Genomic DNA, 17,193 nt, shown 5'->3' on the forward strand with positions numbered 1-17,193 from the left:
TCGTCGGATGCAAGTAGTGGAAATTTCCAGGGGCAGGTATATATATGCAAGCAAGAAGCATACTTGTCAGTGAGAAGCTTACTCTGAGGCAGTTAAAATAAAACTACACTTAGAAAAATGGTTACAAAGTTAATTGCAAAAAATTGCAGTGCACCCTGAGTGTGGAAAATTTGGGGGGAAAAAGTCAAAAAGTCAAAAAACAAACAAAAAGAAAAAAAACCCAACCTATTACCTTTTTCCAACCTGACCTTTCCACTAGTAATGTCTCTGCACTTCCTTATCCAGGATCTGTTCCATTCATAAGCTATTGGCCAATCTTGCACACACTTTCTCCCTGGCTTCACCTTCCCTCCACATTGAAGTTAAGGGAAGAGACCAGGCTCCTTGGGGGTAGCCTCTGTAAGCATGTCTACACTGTAATAGAGCATCTGCCACTGGCCCAGGTTTGCAGGGCAACAAAACTGCAATGCAGATGTATGGGCTTGAGCTAGAACTGGGCCCTGGGACCTTCCCACCTCACGGGATCTCAGAGGCCAGGCTCCAGCCTGAGTCAGCCGACAGAGGCCAGCCCCGGGTGTTTGTTGCAGTGTAGACATATCCTGTGGGTTTTGTGAAGCGTTGCATAGGCTTGGGAGGATTCGATTTTTGTCAGTAAATGTCAGTTTCACCGTATACACACAAACCTACAAAAAATATTTCCACTGATAATCATCTAAATTTGCAGATGGGCAAAGAAAGACTAATGCTGCTTGAGGACTACTCTGAGTGACATTTACTTGGTATATTTGGTCATGTGATGTTGACAGTTTGTGTTTTAATGGTTATAGAGATTTAAAGTGTTGAATCTCAATGTCTACTGCCATTACCTGATCCTGCCCCCATTGCATAATTTCACAACTCTGAAAACTAATAGATTTTTTTTAAAAAGCGCAAAATTACGGGGTTTTATACCACTGTGAACATTAAAATTGATAATTTTTAAAAAAAACGAACAGTGATCTATCCATCAAAAATTATAAAACAAATATTGAATCCTCCAAGCCAATCTGTACATCATAAAAGCACCTTCTGTTCCTTCAGATCTTGTGTAGGAAACAAATGATTTTACAACCAATATATTATTGAAAGTAAAAATGAACCCAATATCTAAATTTAAACACAATCTCACTGAACAATAGTGTTTACTAGACTTTTTTAAAGAAGAAACTTGCTAAATTAATATACTTATGCATGAAGCAAACCCCAATAAATTGCTATCCAGTGAAGGGGTATTAAATTAACGTTATCCTCATGCTATTGATTGGAAGCATCTCCAATCAAACTCCCCTGAACAAGCATATTGTGCATTCCTGGCAGCCTTTGCTGAATTCAGGAAGGAATTAAGTACCCATCAGCCTACCTCAAAGGGATACTTTTGGGTAATATACTGCATGCATGATGGCTGTAGGGAAAAAAAGGTTCCAGGTGTACCTGCCCAGGGGCCACAGAGCACTTTTCTCCTTAGCTATACATCAAAAATAAATAACTGATTTTGCTGACCTAGGGCTAAAACCCACTTTTATTGCATACCCAACATGCCTACTGAAGTTCTAGATGCACATGGAGCACAGGATCAGACCCCTATTTCATAGAGGGCTGTATGTACATTTATGTCAGTTCCAGCATATATCACTTAACCACTACAAAGCAATGACTTATTATCAAGCACCACAAAGGTAGATACACACACATGCAAGCAGGCCCTTCAGAATCCATTATCTTCAGGGGGTTTACTTTTGCACTTACAGAATCAGCATTTTTGTACCCCTCTCTCTTCCCCCACCCCACATATTTAAGCAACAAGAACATAAAGGAAGGACATTTGCTGAGGACTAACAATTGGTTGAGAGGAGCTGGTGTAAGTGGCCGCTCAAGGACTCCAGATAGCATTATTCCCCAGGAAATGCTCTGAGGCCATGGCCTTGTTCCTATGCACTGTAAATAGAAAGAAGCCCATGAGTACATGTGTTTTTGTTTTGTTTTATTAAAAGTGTGTGATGTACTTTCTAGTACATTAGCCAGGTTGCTTGAGCCATCCGCTGCAATTCCTGCTCTTGATGGTGATGGTCCGCTCAATAGGGCAATCACAGGAAAGCTAAGTCAGAGAAACAGGTGTTGCAGTGAGCTCTGAAGATACCGAGGTCTATGGTCATTCTTATTTCACCTGCCACTGAATTCCAAAATCTCTGTCCTGCTTCTATGGAAGTCCTGCCTCCCCTATTTGTTGAGAGCTTCTCTTCTCTGGAAAAATGAAGCTGCCATGTGAGGTTATTGTCATAGAAGGAGGGGACTCTCTCAGGTAGCAAGACCCAATGCCATGCAATCTTTGGAAATCAGTACAGAGACTTGGAACTCAGCTTTGTTCAGTGGGGAACAAGTGCAGGGAGTGGGCAATTCAACGAACAATGGGTACGTTCAAATTTTTGCAAGTCCTGCTTCTAAAATACTTTCATTTGTTTGCTTGCTACGTTAAGTTCATTTACCATATTTGGCTGAAATATTAGCTTTGAGAGCTACTGATGAAAAGGGCTATATAAGAGCTAGGTATTATTACTACCTAGAACCTCGGTGTAATACAAATAAAACAATACCTAGTGCTTATACACAACTTTACATTTTCAAAGCAAATTACCTACCTAGATGGTTGACGTTCACAAGTATTATTTAAAGAGAGGCCAACAGTAGCAGAGCTGTTAAGCGAATTGCCAAAGGACAGAGGCAGGGTGGGATCAGACCCAAGGGGTTCTTGTTGCTAACTGTATATTAAGTGGTGAATATTAGAAATACGTTGTCACATGTAAAAGTCCCCTTCAGATTCCTTGTCCATGGCGTTGAACACTCTTTTGGCTATCAGATTAAAAAATGCTTATATTAAATGTTCCAACATTCAGCTACATGCAGCTTTTAAGAGAACAGTGCCAATAGTACTGTTTCCTTATACATCATCCTGTTTCCTTCTCTTATCTTCAGTACCTCAGAATGGATATACAGTCAGTAGCTCATCTAGCACTGAGTTGCAGTTCTGCTCATTTACTATGAAATGAGATGGGACAATAGTGTCATTCCTCAAAAGTAAATTAAAATTAAAGAGAGTGAACTGAGAACTTTCTTTACAAATAGTTGAATGAGGTCACCCATACAGTGATTTTAAATGGCTTACATCAGAGTGGCTGTCTTCTCGCTTTACGAAATAAGTTCCTGTGAACGAGAGGCTCTCTCACTTTCAGTCATTTGGGTGCATTACAGCAAGTGGGATAGTGCTCAGTCATTGGGGGAATGTATTTTCTATAACATGATTACTAGTTGCTTTTTAACTCGGCTCTTCAGCAACCTAGAATGTGAACCAATTAAAGATCACAAAAGGGCTTGACGTTTTCAAGAGAATCGGAACCTTCATCAATTTTTTTCTCATAAAGCTCAGCAGAATGAGCCGTTCTGGCTGTGAAGTATGTTATTCTGCAGCATATTGACCACCAAATGCTGTCTGGCAGGGCACAATTAAGGTGTAAAGAATGACTGCAAAATAATAAACCTAAATCGGGTCACAACAGGGGGAGAAAATGACCAGTATCTGCTATTATTTCTTTAAAAAAATAATTCAGAATGGCTGCTCCATTTGTGACAGTTGGTATAACAGTTACCTTAGTGAGAGTCCTGGCAGAAAAGTGCTCTGCATTTCTGTGTTATAATCATGTGGGCTTCACCTCGGCCTTTAATTTTTACAGCTGGACTGGTTTATCGCCGCCCACCTTTCACTACAAAGGGAAAACTGTCACTTTAAGCAAAACCATTCAAGACTCTGCATCTGAACACAAATCAATCTAACAAAACAAGATTTATGTTCCCAGTGATGTCATTCACTCAAGCTCCGCCTGTTCCCCAAGCAAAGCAACACTCAATATTTTCCTTCTTCTACTTACACCTACACAAACTAATGCTAAAATTGCATCGTTTCTCATCACACAGGTTATTACACATTCATATTTCTCACCATCCTTTTCTAGATACTTCCCCCCCTCCCAAGCCAGGAGCACATATCCCCTACAATAAAATCCCAAACCCTTGTGTGTTGGTGATGATCAAAAACTGTCAGCTCTTAGGACCGGATACTGCAGACACCTGTGAGCTACTCCAAGCATGCCAACTGTCTCATTGACTCAATGAAATTACTCATGTAAGTGTCTGGTCCTTAAAAAGGTCCTATTCTGCAAGCTGAATCAAGCATTTGTGACGACTGTCATTTTAGCCAACACACCCAGGATTGAACCAGGACCTCCAAGAGCTAACATGAGCCGCTACTGACTGAGCTAAAGAGCAAAAGCAGTATAGTAGAGGGCCACAACAACTCATATCCCTCAGTGGATTGGCACAGAGGGGGACCTGCAACACAAATTCCCCAGTGCGTTCTACGTACACAGTGCTACATCATGAGATTGCCACTTGAACGGACAAAATCAGCATTTTAGAACTCACCCTTAAATGGTGAGTGAAAAAAACAGGTCACATTTGAAATACTGTTTCTGAAGGTTGGGGGAAAATGTTAAGCATTTTTTATGAGGGGAACAAAATTACAAAGTTAGCTTTAAATCTTGAAATCTCTCATGCCCTGATCTATAAATAAAAGTTATTGGGATTTTCTTTTGTGCTAAATTTAAAGAGAAGTCTCTTTTCCAAGGAGAGTTTTCTTTAAAACAAGCAACAGAAGGAATTTAATGATGGCATTTCCAACAAGCAACATGAATGAATTAAACAATAAATGGAATGAGAAAGCAGCTGTATTTTAAATAAGAGCAGATGCATTTGTAGTCAGCTATATAATATTATTTCCAAAGAAGAACACAATTCCCTAGCAATATTCAGTCAGATTTCCTTCCACTTTTGTACCTGAAGATCATGGGTTCTGCTAGGTAGCAGAATTTGTCCTCAAGTGAAACACTGGTAAGGAACAAGCAGAAATTCTAAAGATGTCTCTCCTGCCCTGGTTCATTCTAAACCCCCGCTCCAGCTCTTTCCCTCATGAAGAAAAGACATAATGAAAACACCTGTCAACTGTTTGATTAAGTCAAATTGAATCTAACATCAGGACATAGCAGTCTGAGCTCAGCTGTTTGCACTAATTCAACCATGCTAGGTTGCAAAACAGCAAACTCTTATGTGACTACTATAGCCAGAAATCAGCCAGGGTCTTTCCCCTCCTCCACTCTCAAAATATACTCAGCTCTCTGACAAGACCTAGAAATGGCCAAGCCTCAAAATAATTCAGGTCAACATCAACTGCCTGGAAGTTTATCGGCACAAACTGCTTTGTTTGGGAAACTTTATAACACGCTCATGGGTTTAGCAGGGTTTATAGCCTCGTCCATGACACTTTTCAGGAGAAGTGGTGATAGCCCTGGTGCCTTGGCCAAGCAGCAGTTTGGATAATTACGTCCGTAACAGTTTGACAGGAAGTTAAGAGGACAACTTCAAAGTAGTTGCATGCTTGCCACATTCCACCCCAGAGTTGGCTGCATTTCAGTTGTAGTAGCTGATAGTGGTACCTACTAAAAGTTAAGGTTTCCTAAACTACTTTCTGCATTAGCTCTCTGTTTTCATATGCTTACACTCCTGGGGCTTAAACTTTCTGTCCTTTATCTCCTCTCAGAGCTGAGCTTTTCCGGAGAAAATCTGAGTGAAAACAAATCTGTTATTGAGTTATGGGAGAGAAGAGGAAAAATTCCACACTTTCCCCCTATAGACTGGCAGGGCACAGAGAAGGGGTACTGAAAAGTTAGGGGACTTGTATACACTGCAGTGATTTTAGTGGTCAAGCACTCGCTCATCATACACAAGGGGTCTGTATCCCTCTCAGAAATAGGTACGAACCTATGATATTTTGATCCACAGGAGATTAAAAAACCTTCCACCATGCTTTAACAATTTAGGGCAAGTTTGCCAGTCTGCTTTGTGGCAAGAAGACATCTACTGAGGGAATAAATGACTCTGACTCTATATACTCTTTAATCTGCAGTTATTACCCAATCTAACAAGTTATCAATGGTTCAGAGGTTCAACACACCCCATCGGGTGGGACTGACACAGCACATTAGGTCACAGTAAGAAGGGATAAGGGAACACAGAGTAAATCAGGAAGTACTTTATGGCAATACAACATTCCTGAGTCCATCTACAAAGCCTCTACCCGGCCCATGTGTTAAAGCTCTTCCTGAATGCTCACTTTTGCTGGGCTGCTTACACTGAATTTCACTGACTTGTATCAAAAATTATCCTTCCTTTCCCCTACCCGTGGTCTGCTTGTCCCCCTGTTGGGAGATTGTGAGCTTTTCAGAGTAGGGACTACCTCTCTTCCTGGATGGCTGCAAAGTGCTGGCACACTGTGGGAGCTACTCTAAATCCATGGAAGCACAATCAGGATAACGTGTAAAAAGCCCGGACAGCATTAACAGATCAGATGAAGTAACCTGGCAATGAAACATGAACAGATTGGCCTTCACATACAAACATATGGGGGCCTAGCAAGGTTGGGTGGAAGTGCTCTACATTGTCCAGTGCTCTGGAAAAAAAAAAAGGTAGATTTGTTACTCACAGCCACTGTCTTCATCCGCTCTTTTTGTCATCCATGTTGGCACGTGGACATTTCTCCTGGAGGATGGAGTTGCTGCACTAGATCCCCCAATGACAACTTCAAGGAGGGGGTGAGACATATGGCAGCGTGAAGCTTTTTGAATGGTTTCACCACCAGTCCCACAGCAGGGTGCACCCTGTATGGTAGAATGGCAATGGCACCACAGTGGAAGGTTGCAGCAGGGTTTTCATTGGAATACACCGTCACTTGCTGACAACAGTTACCAAAGGAAGCATAGTCCCAGAACTGCATGTGATCCACTCCTCTAGATGCACCACTATTTTGGTTTAGATTTTACTTCCACACACACAGGGCAGATGCATTTTAAAAGATTGTACTTTGTGCTTTATCTGCAGAGGGCACAGCCTGCTCCCATTATTGCCAAGGAGCCCTAAGGTCATTGCTTCAAAATAGTTAAAGAAGGCACAATAGAGAAACATGTCAACAAGTCTACCAGGCTTGTGACTCAACACAGACAGACCAGATTCAACCTTCTCAAACAAAAGCAAACTGCTTCCTTTTGGTGCTGCTCTATATACACCTATATCATTGGTTAATTGAAAGAGGTGCTCTCATTAATTAAGCTGAGCATAGCCAGGTGGGCCTAATTTATCTGGCTGCATGAGGCTATTCCCCCTTTAGATATTGTAATATTGCTGCACATAGTGTAAATGGAAAGCAATGTATATAGCAGAAAGATTGCTGCAATTAGATTCTAGCACCCTGCAACTGAGTGAATTCTCAGTGAGCCATAGACTGTATATGCAACAGGCACAGGTGACTGGGAAGGCTGTGATAGCAGTTTTGTGTCTATAATGAGTTCCCTTAGGGGAGTATCAATGATCGCACAGGGGTGAGAGAAAATTGCTACCACAAATGTCTTTTCTAAGCACATTTTTCTGATCAAACCTATTTCTAATCCACAATGTCTGACTAGCCTGGAAGTATTAATTGGGAAATGTGCATTCTGTAAGGCAAATTAAATACAACACATTTCAAAGAAGTATGCAAAAAAATATGGCAAGAAAATTAGAACCACATCAGCTCTACCATTGTGGCCTAAGGTGAGCAGAGAAATCACTAGTATCAGGTATTCGAGATGGGGATTAGCCCCAGAAAAAATTTTAGTTTGGAATCCTGAATTCACAAAGTAGTTTCAAATGCATATGTTCTTCTTCTTCACTTCCTTTCAAAGCTGTTGTGCAATTCTGTTATGTGCTGTGAAAAAGCTACCACATTCCACCATAGAGCTGGCTGCATTTCAGTGGGGCGGGGGGGAGAGAAATGATTCCTTTATGTACAGTAGAGCTGATTGAAAATTGCTTTGTTGAAACATATTTTTGATGAAGCTTGACTTTTTGACCCAAACATTTTTTCAAAAATTCCAGTTTTTCAATCCAAAACCAAAAGATTTTTGATGTTTGGTAAAAATGATCAGTTTTCAAAAAACAAAAAAAAATGCTAGTTTTTAATTTTCAGTGAAAAAACTGATGTTGAGGGGCTGGTTTAGGAACTTTCCCCCCAAATAAAAATTCCTGTGGAAAGAAATATTGGCATTTTTCTGATATTTAGGTCTTGTTCCTGCAATAGACTCTTGGAGGTGCTGTCTCTAACATAAACAGAGAGCAATATGGATATAGAAAATAAATAAAACTACTAAAACAAGACACTCCACTGCACATGCTTCTACCTCTGAGGACAGGATGAAAGAACAAACAACACATGATAGATGTTAGTAATGTTGCTTGAAGCACTGCTGGAAGGTGCCCAGACACTATGGTGATGAGAGCTGTACAAGAAACTATAGAATAGAATAGAATAGAATAGAATAGAATAGAATAGGGTGCATCCGATATGAAATCAATGGTCCTGTGCAGCACACCTGTAAGCCTGTGTGCAGTCAATTACAGGCTCAGGGTCACAGTTCATGAAGTACTTTGCGGACCCTTCATGATGAAAGGCTCTTAATGTAAATGATTATTCTACAGAGCAAATCTTATGACAATTCCAGGCGAGGTGCTCAGCTACCCCCCGATGCCATTCGACGCCCACACTGTATCTGCTGTGTGTTTCACTATCCGGGGGGCTGCTCAGGAAATGGCACTTCTGATAGTCAGAGATATTGGTAAACGTGGCTCAGATAGGACAATCTTTATTATACTACTGAGTGAACAGATGGATGTCCCAGAGCTATATTCTCCTTCACGGAATACGGGTGACGTGTCTAATTTATGGATTCCCACATTTCCCCCACCCTTTGTACTATATAACTGCTAACATTATTTTTATATCTCCTCACAAAAGCACTGGAAATATGTAAAACACAAATAATAAATTTACTTTGGGCTGTTGGCAGCTCTGTTTCCAGAGCAGAGTGGTTATTTTAAAATCCACTGCAAAAACAAAACCGCCTTCCTCCAAAAATGTGATGTATAGGATGTAACATAATGGTGCAAAAACTTCTGGCAAAGGCAGGTATTATAAATTGCTCTGCTGCACTTTGCAGTGGTGGGTATTTTAATGCGGTGTACTCTGCTTAGAACAGACATGGGAGTACAGACAATCACACATAGGGGATTAGAAAGAACAAAACCATTTTCTAAACAAAAAACATATCAAGTTCAGTAGATTTTTCGCTAGTTGTAACAGACAGAAACCTTTGTGATAACAGATGCTTTCTGGGCACTTGCGAGCCTTGCTAGTGCTCTGATGCAGGAGAGGAGGAGCACCAGTGAAGAGCTGGCAGGCATGTACCATAGAGGGATGAAAGGCTACAGAGAATTGTTTGCCTTCCACAAAACAATTTCACAGGTTCTGTGTGTTTCATTGGGCCTTGGCACAGCTGAGCAGATAAGCATTTCTGATGTAAATGAGGTTTTTTTCCCCTTCTACTTTGACACAGGCGTATGAGCACACACTTGCAGTACTTTGCTATAATTTTGTTCATTTCTGATTGCACCAGTTCCCTTTTTATCCCATGCAAATAGACACTGGCTACAATAGCAAAGTACTGCTCAAGAGTTAGCTCCTGTGGCTGTGGCTTCTTGCCCAAATCTGAAGGCCAGGAACAATGAAAGAAATTTACCGGGTGTGGAGGGCCAGTACAAAGCCAATCCACCACTTCAGTCTCATTTAAACTTTATAGTGAGGGTTTAAGTGGGACTTGAGTGCAAAGTCCTTGTGCAGGGCTGAATTCCCTTCACTGTGCACAACTGAAAGCACTCTTCTTACTAGGGCCAACTGGAAATTTTCCATCCAAGATGTTTTTTTGAGAAAATTGGGTTTTGGAAGCAACCATTTTTTTCACAAAAAGTGTCCACTTCCTGCAGAGAATGTTAATTGAAAAACTGAAAACCCGAAGCCCTTTTTTTAATTTTCAGCTGAAAATTTTTGGTTCTTTGACAAATATGTTTTGGGTTTTTTTCCATTTTCATCAACATTTTCTGTGGAAGAAGTCCCTGTTTCCTGACCAACTCTCGTCCTGACCCACGGACAAATGTTTCCTGCCACTGCCCCTAAAGTAAGTCCCCATTTGCTTTACTTTCCCATTGGGTTTTCCTTTCCTACACGTACACGCAGCCTGGACCTGTGAGGTGCTGAGCATCCTCAACAAGCAATGGGCAGAGGGACAAAAACTCACCTCCCACCTTTTGCTGGTGGAGAAAGAGCAGCTTTAGAATCTCACTAGGGCTCCAGAATCTGCACATCTCCTGGCCAGGCTTCTCTGCCCCTTCTCCAGCCAGCCCTCCTGATCTGTGGGCTACCTTAGCTGGTGTTAGGCTCCCTGCTCCAACAGAGTGGGGGTTGTGGGCAGCTGCCCCTAATCCTTGCTAGCCAGGCAGACTTTCCACCGCACAGGATCCAGAGCCTGTTTCCTGCTGGTGCCTAGAACATTAATCTTGCCTTTCACCTTCAGTGGAAGTTTCCAATAAGAGGCAGAAGTAAGATGGCCTTGGGATTAGGGCACTGGAGATCTGGGGTCAATTCTGCATTCTGCCATACACTCCCTGTGAGACTTTGATCTATCTGTGCACCAGTTCCCCATTCCTTGTCTGTCTTGTTCATGCAAACTTTGGGCTTTCGGAAGGAGAGACTGTCTCTTGCTGGGTGTTTCCGCACTGCCTAGAACAGGGGAACGTTGATTTCAGCTGGAGCCGTAAGTGCTGCCATAATACAAAATAATAATTATTAATAATGGGGCAGCCAGCACCCCACCAAATTAGCTCTAATTAACGATGAAGCCTCTCAGCTCCACTACTGTGGAGGGCTATTGTGAATATTGGTCACCTTCTTTCACAGATGGAGAAACTGATGTGCAGACAGGTTAAGTGGCTTTCCAAAGGCCAAATAATGACTCACTGGGACAGAAGGGAAAGAACCCAGGAGAGAATTCTAGCTCCTCGTCCTATATTTGAACCACAATCACCTTTGTGTCCTGATGCCACTCATCTCATAGCCCATTGCAGACCATGCCGCATGGCACAGAAGGTGTCCTGTGGCTGAAATATTAATAGAGTCTGTTTGCCCATAAATAAATCATTAAATACAGTGAAATCGATCTGTGTGCACTTCATTTCATTTTTATATCAGGAGTTGCACATTGTTTGCTTACTGTACACTGGCACCTCCAGAAGTCAGACCTTTGGGGGAACGCATACAGAAAAGGGTTAAGAAGTTACTTCCTTTGCAATTAATTGGAACAGATCCTATCTGAGCAATGATCGTCATGGCACCTTCCTTCCAAAGAAGTCACATCACTTTACAGACAAGAGTTCATTAAGTCTCAGCACCCCCTTTGGGGGGTCTGTTAGCACTTTTATCCCCATTTTACACACTAGGAAACTGAGGCACAGAGGGGTGAGACGCTTGGAAGCCACGACAAGTGAAGTGAAGTGAAGTGAGTGATTGATGGGTGACTGTGAAAAGTGCCTTGCAAACCGAAAGTGCAACAGGTTTGCAAAGTACTATTAGCCTTGCTGACAATCACAGGATCAGAGCAGTGAGAGACGGGCAAAGACTGATTAGATCAGAACCCGTCCCAGTCCCAGAGCCAGCTAATCCTCCAACAGAGGACATGTCAGATCTAAACACCCAGTCCTGTAAATTGCCAAATGCTCTCAAGTCCATGGGAATCGAGGCCATTCAACGCATGGAAGGGTCAGGCCCTTAGACACATACTAAGGGCCCAATCCTGCACACATTAGTTGCACATGTAATCCTTCCTCTCACGACTAGCCCCACTGAGGCCGGTAGGACTGCTGGTGTGAAGAGGAGTTTGGATGATAGGCCCTATGTCTGAGCTCAGCCAAAAGGCTTAGCGGAAAAGAAGAAATAACAGAATTGAGTCAGCATCCTGCTACAGCCCTTGGCGAAAGCCAAGCGGCTGGAAAGGGGTTATAGGACGGGTATAAGTGCATACTTGATTTATGCCCCTGCTTCAGGTGCCAGGTGCCTCTGTGCCATCTCTACAGGCGCTGTGGGCATAGTGGGGACTCAGGCGTGGAACATGGAGGGGACAAATTGGGGACAGAAATGGGCCAGAGTGGACCTGCCCCATAGCAATTCTGCACCCCAAACTAGCTTATAATGGCTATTAAAATAGGGGTGCAACTCAGGGCTACACTAGCCTGTCAGGGGGCTGCACTGAACTCTGCAGTCACTAAAAGGAACACACACACACAGACACACACAGACACACACACACCAGTCCCTGCACTGATACCTGCACAAGGGTGAGAATGAACCAGGCCCAACAAATTCTGCCACAAGGAAACCATTTAGAAAAATCCACTTATCTGGGCTCAGTGCACAGGAAACCAGCCTTGGCATGATTGTTTAAAAATTCCAGTTGCCCCGCATTAGAAAGTTCTGATTTTTTTTTTCTTTCTGAGAAGTGGAATTTTCAGTGCAGTGGCCACTGCCTGCACTGGCAGCCAGGCCTCGGAATAACTCATTCTGTAAGTTAGACAGCTGCAGAATTCCGGTGTGGAGTGATACTGACAGTACTTTCTTTTTTCTTTTCTGTTCTTAATGAAATCTTTCCATATTATTAACGGCCAGGGTGGTTCTATACAGTGTGTTCCTTCCAGAATTTTCTTGTTTGCTGTAGTCTTCAAATTTTCCAGTTCATTTCCTATTTTCCTGCTCTAAAACCATTGCCAAAAAATCCCTGAAGCACTCTCTGGTACTTGAACAGAAGAAAAAAAATCCAAGCAGCAGACGTTTGGTCCAGATTTTGAAGATCATTAGCAGTATAACTATCCAGAAGAAGCGCGTCACTTTAATTATCCACAGCCAGTTCTCTATGATGGATATTTATTTGACTACTTAGGGCATATCTCAAAATGCATTCCAGTCACTAGAAATATTTAAGGAGATTTGGGCAACTGTATTGAGAGTCCATCTGCAATTAATTGTCTGGGAAGACGCAGCCAGAATAGGATGTTTGATACTCCATTTAGGCAATCAGGTTCCTTTAGAAATGAAATGATGGGTTGATGCCTATGTACTCTAAATAGTGGTAGCTAATACAGCCAATGAAAAAACAGATACCCAAGAAAGGGTTTCTCATCCAGGAGGCAGAATATGAGAAATAAAAGTGGCAGTGAAATCCCCCAGAGAAAGAATTATTTTGGTTTCATGTAATTTCTCATCAGAAAAACTGGAAACTTTACAAACTCCACTGATATTAGAGCTCGGATGTGAGCTGGTGCCAACTGCAGCAGGTTAGAAATTAGGGAATTCTTTATGACATTCTAGTGAAAAAAAAATTATGCGGCAATTTCATGAAATATTGGTGTTTTTAATCCACATATGTGGCTTTTGGAAAAAAAAATCCCACCCATTTGGTTGCTTATGACATGTACGAAGTTCTTCAAGTATAAACTGAAAATAAAACTAACATGCATAAATCAAACCAGTGGAACTAGCTCCAGTGCTGAACATTTCAGAGCATGCTTTTATGGGAGGCTCCTTAGTTCATTAAGTAACATTATTTAATTTGGGGAGAGCTAATTACATATATAGGTCGGATCCCATGCTCCTTATTCAGATTAAAACTCTCACTGATTTCAGTGGCCTTCAGGCCCCAATCTTGAAATTGACTCTGTGCGGGGACTGATCCCTTCATCTGCATGGAGCCTTGTTGGCTTTCATGGGGCTCCAGACAATGTAGGTGGCTGCCTGAAAATAACAAGTTGCAGGACTGGGGACTCCGTGCGGAGTGGAAGATTAGGGCCAAAAGCCAGAAGTATATTAGCATCTGAATTGGACTTGTCTCAGCCAGGCATGCTGGGACAACTCCCTGCACTCAGTGCTATCTGGATTCCTGATTTGTATAATCACAGGGGCAAGACTGCTAACTCCTTCCTCCGACCAATGGTCAAGTAGTCCCATCAACTCCTGGGGCACGCATGCACCCAAGTAGTCCATCTACTCCTGGGGCACCCATGCACCCAAGTAGTCCCATCAACTCCTGGGGCATCCATGCACCCAAGTACTCCTATCAACTCCTGGGGCACCATTTGTCCTCATCCCTGTGAGCAAGGTGTTCACAATCTGGCCCTGGCAACATGAAACTTGAACCAAAGTCTCCAGCTAGTTGCCAACCACTGGACCATCCTCCTCTGGTTTTGACATCACAGTTCATCCATCCCAGAATACAGCTATCGTCTCATCAGCTGGAACCATCTGTTGAGAGCTGATATAAGAGCTGCACAACAAGAAGTTTTATGGGGTCTACAAAATCCAGGAACTATGCTCCATATTCCTGAGTGCCATTTACTGACACTTTATCCATTAATTAACTATTTACCTACATACAGATATAAAGCACTCCTGTAACAGATTCTGATCTCAGTTACAGCAGTGTAAATCTAGTATAATCCAGAGAATGGCCTGGATTTACACTGATGTAACTGAGATCAGGATCTGATCTACTATCTGTGAATAAAAAAAAAATCACACCTGTAACTGACATTACTGTATCAGCAAAAGTTTCTAGAGCAAGACCTGGCCTGAGACACTGTTATTAATCAGAGTCGTGTTTGATCTAAAATGTTTTGCGAACCAGAGTGAGAGAACAGTTTGAACACCATAGATTTCCCCCTTACTCTTGGTGAGGGAGATTCATTGCAAAAACAAGCAGTAAATTCTCAAGTTCTGCAAGAGTGCAGTACCGAGGGCCAGACAAATTAAGACAGATGTTCTGAACTTTTGGATAGCAAGGAAGTGGTTTCATGTGGCAAGCCATGTGAAGGCTTCAGGACATCCTCCCTTCTCAGACACAGGAATAAAGCAGATAGCAAATTGAGACACAATGCCCAATCCAAGCTGATTCAGATGGGTGGGGAGAAAACCTGCTGGAGCTCCTGGAGCCCATAGATGGATACCCCCTGGTCATCTGACTTCCCAAGTCAGATTCACGCTGCTCAGCACATTCCCATTATGTGAGCCTTAAAAAATATGAAATAAAGTGCGGCCAAGTGTTACAAAGACAGGAAAAGGATTTATCAGGGAGCCTTGCAAAAGGGAGAGACGTGTCCCCACGTTACTGTTTGCATCTGCAGAAACCACAGCCACAGAAATATCAGGCAGAAAAAATGAGGAGCCTTTTAGGAAGGTTTAGATAGTGTCTAATCTCAATTCAGCAACTGCATCATTCTGCATCCTCAGACAATTCCATTGCTCCCGCAGGCAGGAACCCACTCCCCTCATTGCTAAAACCCTCCACAGACCCTCTCCAGCTGACCTTACTAACCTCCTGTCTCTATAGCCCCTTATCTACTCACCTAGCAATGATCTCTTCTCTCCCACACTACCCAATCTTGCCACTCATAGCACCAGAGACTTCTCCTTTGCAGTTTCTGTCATCTGGATCCCCTGCCCCTCCCTATTCTAACACAGCTAAGTGCCCCCATGATGTACAGTTCTTTGGCATGTAGGAGTGTGCAAAACCCATGCGTGAGACCTGCCTCTTTGCACAGCAGAACCATACCAGTTCCTCTCTGTCTTTTTACCCTGTTCTCCTTTGGAAAGGAGTCTGGGCCCCAGTGGGTTGCTTGGTACAGCAGTGAGCTAATTCTGCTTCCTATACATGAACTAAGGTGAGGATCAAAAGTGTAATTCAGGAAGAAAAACGCCCTGTGTCCAATAACAGAAGAATATGGTGGGAGCAAAAGCCAAGTGTGGATTTTTGCTCCAAAATCAGAGGAGATACTTAATTCACCCCATTTCCCTTTACAGAAAGTCCAGTCCCAGGGCTAATACTTGGCATTCCCCAGAGGCTGTATTTAACAAAGTCTGCACAGGGAATGCCCAGTTATGTTGCTTCCCTCTCTACCCCGTCCCCAACACAACTTCACAGAGGTGACAGACAGCTGTCACAACACACTTCTTGTTTTCAAACTGTCACTCAAGCTCGCAATTTTTCCACCCTCAATGTTTTCTGCGGTGCTTTTTAAAAAATATTCTTTTCCTTGTATATAACCACTAAACCATGGGCATAGAACAAAGCAGCTTGGTCAGAGCAATCATTAAAGACTTAGGTAATATGCACGCTTATTGTCTCACATACTTTTCCAGTTAAAATATTTGGTCTAAAAATGTGGGAGGTAAAGAACTTATATTTTGAGGTCTTTATAAAACAACTTACATCCCCTGATTTATGTTCCCTGGGACTTGTTCTATGTGAAACATTTAGCCAGCTATATTTTAGATAAAAGAAACATCTCAAGCATTGGTTGTTTTGGAGTTTCTCATTCTTTACTCCCATATATCTTCATAATATTTCACTGTCAGGCGCAATAATTTTAAATTCAGAACCTTTCTGCTTGCGCCTTAGTTCTCTCTTCTTGGGCAATATTTATAGCATTGCCTTAACATTCTCCACGTCTGCTGGGTTCTCAGGACCTGATCCTACAAACTCTTACACATGCAAGTTATCCCAGCGCACATGAGGCAGCAGATAGGCTCTGAGGTGCATTCCCAGGTCTGCCATAGACTAGGGATCTGTGGCAAAGTTTACTGAAATCCATGGAAAGATTTAAAACTCGGACATCAATGTGCTTTGGGTCAGGGCACGGCAGTGTGACCTGGTGCAAGTCACGTAACCTCCTGGTACCTCAGATTTCTCATCTGTAAAGCAGGGGTAATAATACTACACAACTTTCTGAAGCACTAAAAGAAGCACTACAGAGGCTGGCCTCACCCCTGCTCTATCTTTACACTGGGTAAAAGGACAAGAGGGGCACAAAGGAACCCGAAAAGCCAGGGGAAGAGGATTCCCCCAATGCAGGCAGAACAAGGCTGCACAGTAAGATTGCTTTCTGAAGACCCTCCCCACCACCTACCGTGAAGATTTCAGGCACCACCTGCCGCCCAGAGGGCAGCCCGAGGAGGTACTGTAACTTAGGCCCTTTGGACTGTCAAAGTTGCACTACAGGCTTCGTCAGTCCCCAGAGCACCCCATGATCTAAGGGGCCTTGTCGTCCCCCTCTGCCAGTGCTATGAATTCTGTGGTGAGTCTTGTA

General features: G+C 42.7%; 1 protein-coding gene across 5 annotated transcripts in view; it reads right to left on the reverse strand.

Moving 5' to 3' along the window:
- PRDM16 (PR/SET domain 16) overlaps nucleotides 1–7,151 on the reverse strand; it is a 438,392-nt gene extending 431,241 nt beyond the window's left edge. For all 5 annotated transcript variants that reach the window (XM_039509457.1, XM_039509456.1, XM_039509455.1 and 2 more), the window contains exon 1: nucleotides 6,626–7,151. In XM_039509457.1, the coding sequence (XP_039365391.1) occupies nucleotides 6,626–6,743 (118 nt within the window). In that variant the 5' untranslated portion in view covers nucleotides 6,744–7,151. The remainder of the gene's footprint in view (nucleotides 1–6,625) is intronic.
- Nucleotides 7,152–17,193: the final 10,042 nt, after the last annotated feature.

This window comes from Mauremys reevesii, linkage group 21 (genome assembly GCF_016161935.1).
Source record: "Mauremys reevesii isolate NIE-2019 linkage group 21, ASM1616193v1, whole genome shotgun sequence".
Taxonomy (NCBI): Eukaryota; Metazoa; Chordata; order Testudines; family Geoemydidae; genus Mauremys; species Mauremys reevesii.